The sequence below is a fragment of the Mastomys coucha genome, unplaced genomic scaffold, assembly GCF_008632895.1.
Source record: "Mastomys coucha isolate ucsf_1 unplaced genomic scaffold, UCSF_Mcou_1 pScaffold18, whole genome shotgun sequence".
Classification (NCBI taxonomy): domain Eukaryota; kingdom Metazoa; phylum Chordata; class Mammalia; order Rodentia; family Muridae; genus Mastomys; species Mastomys coucha.
The window spans coordinates 100,079,396-100,092,114 of NW_022196900.1; the positions used below are offsets into that span (position 1 = coordinate 100,079,396).

Below are 12,719 nucleotides of genomic sequence, written 5' to 3' on the forward strand. Positions count from 1 at the left end.
AAAAAAAAAAAAAAGAAATATAGGAGAACACAGGTAAAGAGCTAGAAGCCCTTCAAGAGGAAACATAAAAATCCCTTAAAGAACTCCAGGGAAAACACAATCAAACAGGTGAAGTAAATGAACAAAACCATCCAGAATCTAAAAATTGAAATATAAACAATAAGGAGATCAGAAAGAGAGCCAATCCTGGAGATAGAAAACCTAGGAAAGAAATCAGGAGTCAAAGATGCAAGCATCGCCAAGAGAATACAAGAGATAGAAGAGAATTTCAGGGGCAGAAGACATCATAGAAAACATTGGCACAACAGTCAAAGAAAATGCAAAAATCAAAAAGCTCCTAACCCAAAACATCTGGGTAATCCAGGATGCAATGAGAAGACCAAACCTAAGGATAATAGGTATGGAAGAGAATGAAGACTCCCAATGTAATGGGCCAGTAAATATCTTCATCAAAATTATAGAAAAAAACTTCCCTAACCTAAAAAAGTGATGCCCATTGACATAAACGAAGCCTACAGAACTCCAAATAGACTGGACCAGAAAAGAAATTCCTCTTGTCACATAATAATCAAAACACCAAATACACTAAACAAAGAAAGAATTTTAAAAGCAGTAAGGGAAAAAAGGCAAGTAACATATAAAGGTAGGTGTATCAGAATTACACTAGACTTCTAACCCGAGACTATGAAAGCTAGAAGATCCTGGGCAGATGTCATACAGATACTACAAAGACACAAATGCCAGCCCAGGCTACTATAAACAGCAAAAACTCTCAATTACCATAGATGGAGAAAAGAAGAAATTCCATGACAAAATGAAATTTATATAACACCTTTCCACAAATGCAGTCCTACAAAGGATAATAGATGGAAAACACCAACACAAGGAGCAAAACTACACCCTAGAACAAGCAAGAAAGTAATCTTTCAGCAAACACACACAAACCTAATTCCACCTCTAACAAGAAAAATAGCAGGAAGTAACAATTGCTTTTTCTTAATTTCTTAATATGAAAATTAATATTACCAGCATATCCTAATTGATTGAAATCCAAAAATATGAGGAATTAGAAATTTGTTGATTGTTATCCAATGGTCTCTCTAATTTGGTAATTGGAGAAATAGGTCCACTCTTGTACAATCTATATACACTTTCTGCTTGTTTGTACATGACAGTGTCTTGCTGTGTACTACATAATGGTCTTGAAATCTTGCATCTCCTATCTCAGCCTCTCTATTAGTAGGATTGTTTATTTCATATTTTCACTATACTATGGTTTTCAGAACAGCTTACATATTTCAAAAGTATTTATATACGCAAAAGAAACATAGATGATTAACTTGGGAGGTGACTTGTAAGAGAACAACAAAGAGTGAGACTGAATGCTTTGCTTGACATTTGTAACTATTGTGTCAAGTTTGAAGAAGAGGACTTTATAAATTACTCTTCCTCTGAGATGAATGCTTTTCCAAATTATCACAGCCAATGAACCAGATTCTTATCTTCACCTAATGTCTGTGCCACCCTCCAAGCAGAACCATTGTTCATTGAAACAATTGGTGTATGACTTTACAGAAAGATCATCTTAATACATATACCATTTCTTAAATGAATGTAACTTGTTCTCTGTGGGCTGAGAATAAAGACACTCATTCAAGTCAAATAGTTTTGACCATAGCAGGAAGTCTGTATCCAAAAATCGTGCCTACAATTCATTCCTTGGTACAGCAGAACTATCAACAGTTTAGCTACAATGGAGGTAAAATCCTTTGGTGATGTGAGGGTCATTGAAGTACAGCCTTATTACAATGAAATCCAATGTCTAAAAATTGTTCTTATTTTGGGTTTGTACCACAGTAAGAGCCAAGATTTTAAGCTCTACTAAATATAAAACAAACAAACAAACAAAAAGACTTTATATATTTATATGTATTTAAAAAATACTAGTAGTGATATATTATTTTAAATTATACTGTTAGTATGTTTGGAGTTATTTAAAATTTATATTGAGAAAAATGTATGTATTTTTGGTATTGCTATAGACAAGCATCTACATAAGACTGTTAAATCGATTGTTGTTTTATATCAAACAACTTTGATAATATTCATTTTTATTTTTATAATATTTTCTAAATTTTAAAGAATATGCCAAAAAAGGTATTATAGATATTGAAGGGGGTCTCTGGGAGGAGTTGGGGTACAAAAGGGAAACAAGAATGTGATTTAATTCTATTTACTTAAAATATGTTAAGAAAATTCAGATAAATTGAAATCATGTATTTCTTCTCATCATGATGCAATAAATTTAAATCAATAAAAAAAGAAAATACCTCCTTTTCTTGCATGTTTGTATAAAGAACTATCAACCTAATTTTTAGAGAAGTATTTCATATTTTTCTCTAAAAAATCCTCTGCACCCTTCTCCTATTTGAAGTAGCAAAACTTTACAAAAATCCCATTTACACTATTTTAGGCTTTAACACAATGCACGGTGCATGATAACTTAGACCCAGGCTTAGTAAACCCTCACCACTCTTCCTCTCTGCTCTACCTAACAACCAAACTTTCCTTCTGATTGGTTTCTTGTGTCCCAAACTGATGTTGTCTGGGATAATTTTCATTATCTCCATTTTTGGAGTCCCTTTGTGAAAGCCAAAACATTCACACTAGCCTGAAAATCCAGAGTCCCATTCAGTGTATTCTTCATCACAGCAGAATCTTATTTATTTAGTTATGTACTAGTAAATTGTATGATGTGCTATGTGTGTACTTGGTTTTGAGGGAAGATTTTTTTGTTGTTTTGTTTTTGTTTTTTTGATGCATGGTCTTGATCTGTAGATTAATTTAAAACCCCTACTCTTACAAATCCTCCTGCCTCAGTGATGGGACTGCTGCCAGCCTGACAACAGCAAACATAGCCCTGGCAGCCCTGTTCCTTGTTCCTCATCCTTGTGCCTTCCTGAAAACCTTTAGATTATATTTCTAAAAGTAGTCCCAAGGTCCCTTCCTTTATTTGTATACTTACTTTTCTTGATAATCACTACCAAGGCTGAACTATCAAGTCTAGTCTCTTATGGCTTACTTATAACCTGGAAAGGAGATATCATTTGAAATGTAAATAAAAAAAAAATCAGCTGGGTGGTGGTGACACACATCTTTAATCCCAGCACTTGGGAGGCAGAGACAGGCAGATTTCCGAGTTCGAGGCCAGCCTGGTCTACAGAGTGAATTCCAGGATAACCAAGGCCACACAGAGAAATCCTGTCTCAAAAACAAAAAAACAAACAAAAAAAGGGGGGGGGGAACAAAACCTAAATACCTCATCCTCACATAGAGTTTACCTTTTACCTTTATAATATGCCATTGACCTATCAGCTAGGTATTCTGTCTCTTTCCATCCAGAGGTAGTTCTTCGATCCTGCCGGGTCTTCAAGAACAAATATTCCTTTACCTTCTCCCTTGTTCTCTTACAATTCTGTTTGTCATCTATGTTCCATATGTTCATAGCAGCCTTATTTGTAATAGCCAGAATCTGGAAACAACCTAGATATCCCAGGAGAAGAATGGATACATTTGTGAATGGTTCATTTACACAATGAAATGCTACTCAGCTATTATGAACGAGGACATCTTGAGTTTTGCAGGCAAATGGATGGAACTTGAAAATATCATCCTGAGTGAGTTAACTCAGACCCAAAAGGACATGCATGGTATGTACCCACTAATAAGTGGATATTAGAAAAAAAAGTACAGAATACCCAAGATACAATCCATAGAACTCAAAAAGTTCAACAAGCCGAAGTGCCCAAGTGAGGGAAAGAGAAGAAAGCAATCACAAGTAGAAAGAGAGGGAGGAACCTGGGAGGGAAAGTGGATAGGAGGGTGGAAGTGGGTGGGAGAGGGGAACCTGATTTGGTATTGGGCAAGGGAAAAGGACTGAAGGCCCGAGGGCCAAGAAAGAATGGAAATATGCAACCTCAGTAAATAGGAGGTTGAGGGGCACCTCCGGAATGCACCAGAGACCTGGGGGGTAAGAGATTCTCAGGAATCAACAAGAGGGGCCTCCCATGAAGTGTCAGACAGAAGGGAGACAGAACTTAGAGCCCACCTCCAGCAAGAAGACAGGACATCAAGTGAGGGATGGGGTTGCCATCCCACAGTCCCATCTCTGACTCATAATTGTTCCTTTCTGAAAGAATTACAGAAATGGAAATGGAGAGGAGCCTGAGGAAAAGAAGACAGAGACAGGCCAAAGTGGGGTGCAGCTCAAGGGAAGTCCCAAGGCCTCACAGTGTTACCGATGCTATGGAGCGCTCACAAAAAGGATCCTATCATGATTGCCCTTTGAAAGACCCAACAAGCAGCTGAAAGAGCCAGATACAGATATTTGAACCCAACCAATGGACAGAAGCAGCTGACCCCTGTTTTTGAATTAGGGAAGGCTGAAAGAAGCTGAGAAGGGTGACCCTATAGGAGGACCAGCAGTCTCAATTAATCTGAACCCCGAGATATCTCAAACACTGGACCACCAAATAGACAGCATACACCAGCTGACATGAGACCCCCTAACACACATACAGTAGAGGACTGACAGGTTTGTGTTTATTTGAAAATGATGTACCTAACCCTCAAGAGACTGTAGGCCCCAGGGAGTTTAGAGGTCAGGTGGGGTGGGGGACATCCACATGGTGAGGGGATGTGGGGAGGAGGTATGGGATGTAGAGCAGTTGGAGGGTGGATGGGCGGGGCGGGGAATGGAATATGGAGTGCAAAAAATAAATGAATTTATAAAATAAAAAGTTTAGCCAGGCAGTGGTGGCACACGCCTTTAGTCCCAGCACTTGGGAGGCAGAGGCAGGTGGATTTCTGAGTACGAGTCCAGCCTGGTCTACAGAGTGAGTTCCAGGACAGTCAGGGCTACACAGAGAAACCCTGTCTCAAAAAACCGAAAAAAAAAATGTTTAAGAAAAAGAAGAGGTGAACTAAAGTGAGTAAGGAGATTGTGATAAGTTCCATAGAGAACATCCTCTTCTCCACAGACTGCTGTGAGTCACCTCAATATCTTAAGCTGCACTGCACATGAAGGTTGGGAGACGCCCATGAGGACCTGTCACAGGTGTTAGGACAAATTTCTCTGACTCAGTGAAACTCTTCTTACCCAACATATAAACTCTTCTGGAAGTATAAAGAACTAGATAGCTTAAGGTCACATCGTGTCTTTGTCATTTTGTTTCCAAGTTTATGAGCATTTATATGCTGATATTAATGTCTTCCAGCAAAGAGTAAATAACAAGGACATAGTTCCTGAAATGTGCCTGCCTTGGAATTCACTTGGTTCTCATTTTCTTTCCTGCTTAAGAAACCTGTCCCCTCACCCCATTGGTCTCCATATCTAACTCAGTTGCGATATGAATGTACTACATACAAATTTCTTTCCCAAACATTGAGCACTTTGTGAAGCCCTATGCTTTGGTTCCCATTTATGAGCCCTGTTCCTGAGATGCAAGGTACTGCACAAATCTGAGATTGACCTAATTATGGTGATGAGGAATGAAGAAACCAGACACAGATATAGAAGTGCTGGGAATGATTAGGCTCTGTGCTCTGATAGAGACATACCAGCAACCTAGAAAATCAATACATTTATTGGATGCAGTCAACAGAGGGGACAATCTCCTCATGGAAGGGTGCCTCTATTGTAACACATTCAAACTACAAAAATTCTAGAGGAGAAAGTGTGATTGATACTTTTTGCAGATGCAACATTCATTCACCAGTTCTGAGGATAATCTTGTCTTTCCAGTGTGCCTCAGACATTTAGATGATTGACATATCCACCCTACTTTCAGCAAGGGGCATTCACTTAGGATTTCATCAATCCCCTATACTAAGCTTCCATTTTTCTGTTCCATATTGAACATTATAATTTTTATTTTTTGAAAAGACAACATTGGGTCTCTAGATCATAAACATAGATATGGTTTCCAAGGTATGCCAAGTCCTGAGTCATGTTGATATTGACAGGCCTCAGATTAGAGTGGTCTGAGATTAGAGTGGTCTGAGTGGTGTGAGCAAACAACAGAATGCCATGTCCTAGGTGGGGATTGACCTCAATGTATAGTCAGAATGAGTTTGGGAGAAGTGACATCTGCTTACCTGCCAATCCTATCAACCCTCTTCAACACCATTTGCCATAAAGCAATCATTTCTTCTCTCTCCAGGTGCCTGAAGAAGCCCTTGAAGACAATTGGCATCACTTACTGTTCGCTCTCACAGTCAGACTTGAATTACCTGCCCTATTGCCTGAATCTTTTTGATCTCGAATCTCTGCACCTCATTGGTATACCTTTATCTGATTTATTCCTTGAGCCTCTTGGATTTCTCCTTGAGAAAGTTAGACATACCCTGCAACATCTGGAATTGAGGTCATGTGGTGTGGGTGAATCTCAGTTCAATGCCCTCCTACCTTCCCTAAGTCAATGTTCCCAACTCATAGAAATCAATTTCTGTAATAATTCTTTCTCTCTGCAATTCCTGAAAAAAATTCTACACCACACAGCTAAGCTTAGCCAGCTAATTATTGAGGTGTACCTTGCCCCTATGGAGTGCTATGATGTTGGGGATGTAATACTTTCACACAGATTAGAACATTTAGAGCACACCGCACTTAGAGCATTCAGTTGTAGCAATGGTGACAACAGTGGGCTGTCTTTTGGCCCTGAGTATATCCAGGAGCTCATGACAGAAATGTTCTAATCTGTCTGAAAATATTACACCCCCATCATCATAGCACTCCAGAGGGGCAGGGTACACCTCAATAATTAGCTGGCTAAGCTTAGCTGTGTGGTGTAGAACTTTTTTCAGGAATTGCAGAGAGAAATTATTATTGCAGAAATTGATTTCTATGAGTTGGGAACATTGACTTAGGGAAGGTAGGAGGGCATTGAACTGAGATTCATTCACTCCATATGACCTCAATTCCAGATATTGCAGGGTATGTCTAACTCTCTCAAGGAGAAATCCAAGAGGGTCAAGGAATAAATCAGATAAAGGTATACCAATGAGGTGCAGAGATTCGAGATAAAAAAGATTCAGGCAATAGGGCAGGTAATCCAAGTCTGACTGTGAGAGCGAACAGTAAGTGATGCCAATTGTCTTCAAAGGCTTCTTCAGGCACCTGGAGAGAGAAGAAATGATTGCTTTATGGCAAATGGCGTTGAAGAGGGTTGATAGGATTGGCAGGTAAGCAGATGTCACTTCTCCCAAACTCATTCTGACTATACATTGAGGTCAATCTCCACCTAGGACATGGCATTCTGTTGTTTGCTCACACAACTTAGACCACTCTAATCTGAGGCCTGTCAATATCAACATGACTCAGGACTTGGCAGGAAACCACAGCAATGGATATATCAGGCCAAGTAGGAAGAACGACCTTCCACAAATAAAATTCAACAACTTCTGAGTGCTATTTTTAAAAGTTCTCAGAGGTTTTGTTTCTCCAACCTCCATGATCATGTCTTCACCATGAAACCCAGTGTTGCATCATTTCTCATCTACTCAACCTGTTTCTGGACTCAAAACACGAGCAATAAGAGTCATGCTTATGACTTGTCATATATATCTTATTACAGAGCTCATCTGCTTAGATAAGCTAGATCTCTAACATGCTACGTTTATAGTGGCCAGAACATCATGGACTCTCTAGCTTGCAGAACAAAACAAAACAACAAACAAACAAACAAAAAACAAAGAAACAGAAAAGCAAAGCAAAGTGATGTGTTTCTCTTGCCTACTGGACACTCTCAGTCCTTCCTTACCTGAGGCATTCTTTCAGGTTGCCTTGTATAAAAGAGAAAACATTTATATCAAGTCCCCGGAGATGGTGGAATGTGGGAAGTTGAGAAATCCATGTGATCTCTTTCTCCTCATCAGGGTTTCTAAAATAACCCATACTGACAGGACCATTGATGCATAGATAGACTGTGAGAAGATTCCTCATCTGTTTTAGGTAGGGATTAAGAAAATCCAAATCTTCTAGGCATAAACAATATAGCTCCAGATCTCGTACACAGTCTGCATGTACAATTTTGAAGATTTCTCTGACTGTGCCTTTGGTTAAACCCCGAATCTTCAGCTTTCTACAGCATAGATGAATGGAATCATTTCTTTGCTGGGCCCACTGCAACAAGTATGTGGTACATTCATCAAGGCTGCCCTCCATGAGTTGGAGATGAGTCGTCACATTCAATTCTTTCTTCATCCCACAGTCAGGCTTGCTTCTCTTCCATGAACACTGGTAAGCCTTCAGCTTCATGGGATCCAGCCCATATCACATGACCCTCATGGTCTGTATCCCTCCAACTGATCTCTTTGAGTTTGCACCTACTGTGGGAGAAATGAGTATAACTTTCAGAAAGTAAGATATGACACATCTTGCAGTGTGATTTGCTTCCATATCTCACATTTCAGTTTTTTTCTTCTAAAACTTGGCTTATTCCTGTTCCTGGAATCAAACCCTAAGCCTCATGGTGAAAAAAGATCAATAGCATTCTTTACAAGAAGGGCATCTTTAGCCCTGTCTTGCTTCCTTTCATTCCAGGCCCCTTAATCCCAACATCATTTCAATCGAACCTTTGAAGGATGTAGGAATAGGCCCATTCCTCACTGGGTATGTCTACTGGTTCCTGCCTTCTACATTAGACCTTATGCACAGATAGCTGAGCCCAAGCTTCTCTATGCCTCTAAGCCTCTCCACCCCTCTAAGCCTCTTCACCCAGTAAAGAACAGTCGTGACTATGGGGTGAAGGAAAAATTGAAGATCAGAAGCGGCTGATCCATAGTTGGCTAAATATTCTCAGTTTCTAATGGCTCATTCTCAGCACTCAGAGAACTTTCCTCCAACCCCAGCTGCCTACCTGGATCGAACCGTTTTTGAAATCAGTATATCCAGCCCCTCAAGCACAGCCTTCAAAGTGTCTAGGCTGAGGTTCTCAATCAGCATTCCTACAGAAAGGTATGGGAAGGGCCACACAGGTATCATGGCTGTCAAGATCTTTGAAGGCCTCCTCAAACATCAGTGGTAATAGACTATTGGGAATATCCTTGATAGCAGAAATGGCCAAGGCCTCCTCCCTCAGTAGCTGCTGTCTTGCCAGTTTCAAGAGGGTAGGTGGAGAGTAGACATTCATTGTGTGTTCTTCTAAAGAGTCATTCTAGGGAAGCCAGGAAAACACATATCATTAATGACAAGAAACTTATTAAGCCTTTCTGCCCACACAGGGAATTGTGGGGGCTAGATCACTAGTGCTGAGGCTGTAGATCTCAGTTTACCAATTTATCCTCAGTTGTTTTTTCCTTTATATTTTGAGATAATGTCTTTACAGAACTACCTATATCCCTGGCTGTCCTGAAAGTTGTTTTATAAACCATAGTGGCTTGGACTCCACAGAGAATTGCCTGCCTGTGTCTCCCAAGTGCTGAGATTCCAAGTGTGTTCCATCACTGCTCAGCCTGTGCCACCACAGGATGTCTAATCCAGAACTGCTTGGTCTGACCTGTGCTGGTTTAAAGCCCTAATTCTCTCTGGTAATGTGAAGTGTCTCCAAAGTATCTTAGTTTCTAAAGGCTACATCTAATTATAGCCACAGCTGGGGTGAATAGATCCCACTGGGAAGGGATCACCAGGAACTCTGAAGCCTCAGTTAGTTGTTGGAGGATGAATACACTGTGCTTAGCTCTCCAAGCCTTCAAAGAAAGCAAAGGAAATCAATTTCCACAATCTATTTTTCCAGCTACACTGCATGGAATAAGTCACAGCCTCTTGAAGTTCCTATCATCAGTTATAGACATCAATCTTTGATTATGACCCATACAGGCCTTTTGGAGAAGGTGTTGGTAAAGTTCCAAGCTTGAGGTCTGCAAACTACAGAGCTAAATAGAGTGGGGAAAAAACAATAAAGTCAGCAATCCTTCAGCAACCATTGGCATGGTCTGTAACTGTTTACAAAGGATCCAGAAATAAGAGCCTATGAGGTGGAGATTATAACTCACATGCTGAAGGCAGGAGGCGCACTAGCTCAATGTCATAATTGGTTACTTCTATAGTACCAGAACTGCTAGCCTGAGACCAACATAAACAAAAGGAAAACCAAAAAAATATGCAAGAAGAAGGAGCAGAAATTTTCATTTTAAGTGATATTCAGATTTTTCACTGAACACTTAATTAAAAAAGGCTGGCTTATTCCTGAAATTTTGAAGACACTCTGGGTTCTATGAAAAGAATAGAACATGTATCAATCTGCAGATAGAAATAAATACCTTACTAGGTTTTGTTTATTGGTTTGTTTTGTTTTGCTTGTTTGAGACATGATCCTTGGCTGTCCTGGAACTGACTCTGTAGACCAGGCTGGCCTCGAACTCAGAAATCTGCCTGCCTCTGCCTCCCAAGTGCTGGGATTAAAGGCATGTGCCACCATGCCCGGCGCAAATACCATTTCTTTTTTGGTATTTTGTTTTTCTTCGCTTGTTTTTCATTATTCATTTAGTTATGTTCCTGTCTTCAGACACACCTGAAGAGAGCATCAGACCCCATTATAGATGGTTGTAAGCCACCATGTAGTTACTGGGAATTGATCACAGTACCTCAGGAAGAACACTCAGTGTTCTTAACCACTGATCCAGTTCTCCAGCCCAATTTTTTTTTCCTTTTTAAAAGACACATATACTATCTGGTTATTTGACTCTCACAGCCTCCCTCTGCATCCTGTTGCTGGGATTAAATGCACACCAAAGAATGGCAGGCTTAAAGTGACATAAAGATCAATATTCAAGACACTTGAGTTAACTCACATCTGACACTCCAGCCTAGAGTGCCTAGAATTTAAGGTTACTCTGACATTCCTAGTGAGACTGTCTCAAGAATCAAAACAAAACTAAATAAACCTAAAAAAAAATCATACTGAAACCCTATAACCTAATTAATAATTAGATGTAATTGAGAACACTCTTGTATGTTCTGATTAAGCAGGCCTCAGGTGGATGAGGTTGGAGAATCTTTGTGAGTTTAAGGCCTAACAATATTTTTTTTAATTTTTTTTTAAATTGACATTCCAGCCATTGCCCTCTCCCACAGTTCCTCATGTAATTTCTACTCCCCCGTTCCTCCAAGAGGGTTCTTCTCCCTGTCCCCATCTTCCCAGCTTTCCCCTTTTCCAGGGCCTTGGGTCTTTCCCACTGAGGCTAGACCAGGCAATCCTCTGCTATATATGTAGTAGGGGCTTTGGACCAGCCTGTGAATGCAGCCTTGTTGGGTGGCTCTGTCATTGGAGTTCAGGTTAGTTGAGATTGGTGTAAATACTGTCAGGTTGCCCTCCCCTTCAGCTTCTTCAATCTTTTCCCTAATTCAAAGGTAGAAAAATCTTAAATGACCAAGAAGCACTTAAAGAAATGTTCCAACTCTTTAGTCTTCAGGGAAATGCAAATCAGAGTGACCTTAAGATTCCACCTTACAACAATCAGAATGGCTATGATCAAAAACTTCAGTAGCTGCACATGCTGGTGAGGATGTGGAGAAAGAGAACACTCCTCCATTTCTGGTGGTATTGCAAACTGGTGCAACCATTCTGGAAATCAATCTGGTTGTTGCTCAGAAAATTGGAAATACTTTTACCCGATAAGCCAGCTTTACCACTCCTGGCCATATACCCAGAAGTTGCCCCACCATATCACAAGGACACTTGCTCCTCTATGTTCTGGCTGCCTTATTTGTAATAGCCAGAAGCTAGAAACAACCAAGATAACGCTCGACTGGGGAATGGATACAGAAAATGTAGTTCATTTACACAATGGAATACAATCTGCCTAATTAAAAATGAGGATATCAAGAAATTTTCAGGCAAATGGATGGACATAGAAAATATCATCCTGAGTGAGGTAATGCAGACCCAAAATGACATGCATGGTATGTACTAACTGGTAAGTGGACACAAGCCAAAAGTACAGAATATCTAAGATACAGGCCAGGACTTACTTGATCTGGACACTGGTGACAGATCACCATATTCAGGCGGGGGAAGGCTGTAACTCCAGGCTTCAAGAGATGGAGAGTTTCTCTACCTACGATGACACTTTATATAGCTTTCAGCTGAACCCTCCCTTTGTAGTCACACCCCCCAGCCCAAGTAGGCCTCTGATTCAATAATTGAATCTCCACCCACTTGCTCATTTTCAGATTTGAATGGTAGGTAAATTGGATCAGATCTGTACACAGGAAGATTCTCAGGCCAGACAGATTGTCAAGAACTGATCTATTGAAGCAAAGTGTTTTGCATCATTGCTTTTGTCACAGCTATTGTAAAGCAGAGACAGGTGGATCTGAATTCAAAACCACTCTCAGACTCCAAGCATACAGCACTCATCCAAATTCATTCTAACTATATATTGAGGTCAACATCCAGGGTGTGACCTTCTGTTTTCTGCCCACACAATTCATAGCATGCTAGTCTGAGGCCTGTGAGTATCAGCATGGGCATGATTCAGGGCATGGCAGGAAAACACAGCAATGGCTGTATCAGGCCAACATGGTGCATGTAGGAAGGTCTCTTGCATCCTCCATAAGCTCTCACCTTTATCCCAGTCCCTGCCCAGTGATTCCTATGTTTCCTCCTCCACGCTCCAGCACTTCATGGAAAATGAGATTGAAAGGACCAAGTTGGCAC

The 12,719-nt window shown here is 40.3% G+C and overlaps 1 protein-coding gene across 1 annotated transcript; it reads right to left on the minus strand.

The window, feature by feature from the left end:
• Positions 1 to 5,929: 5,929 nt before the first annotated feature.
• LOC116095652 (oogenesin-2-like) lies at positions 5,930 to 12,061 on the minus strand. The gene is given in 7 exon segments (XM_031376970.1): positions 5,930 to 5,978; positions 6,659 to 7,177; positions 7,821 to 8,275; positions 8,277 to 8,388; positions 8,919 to 9,059; positions 9,061 to 9,215; positions 12,032 to 12,061. Coding segments are annotated over 7 exon segments (1,461 nt in total).
• Positions 12,062 to 12,719: the final 658 nt, after the last annotated feature.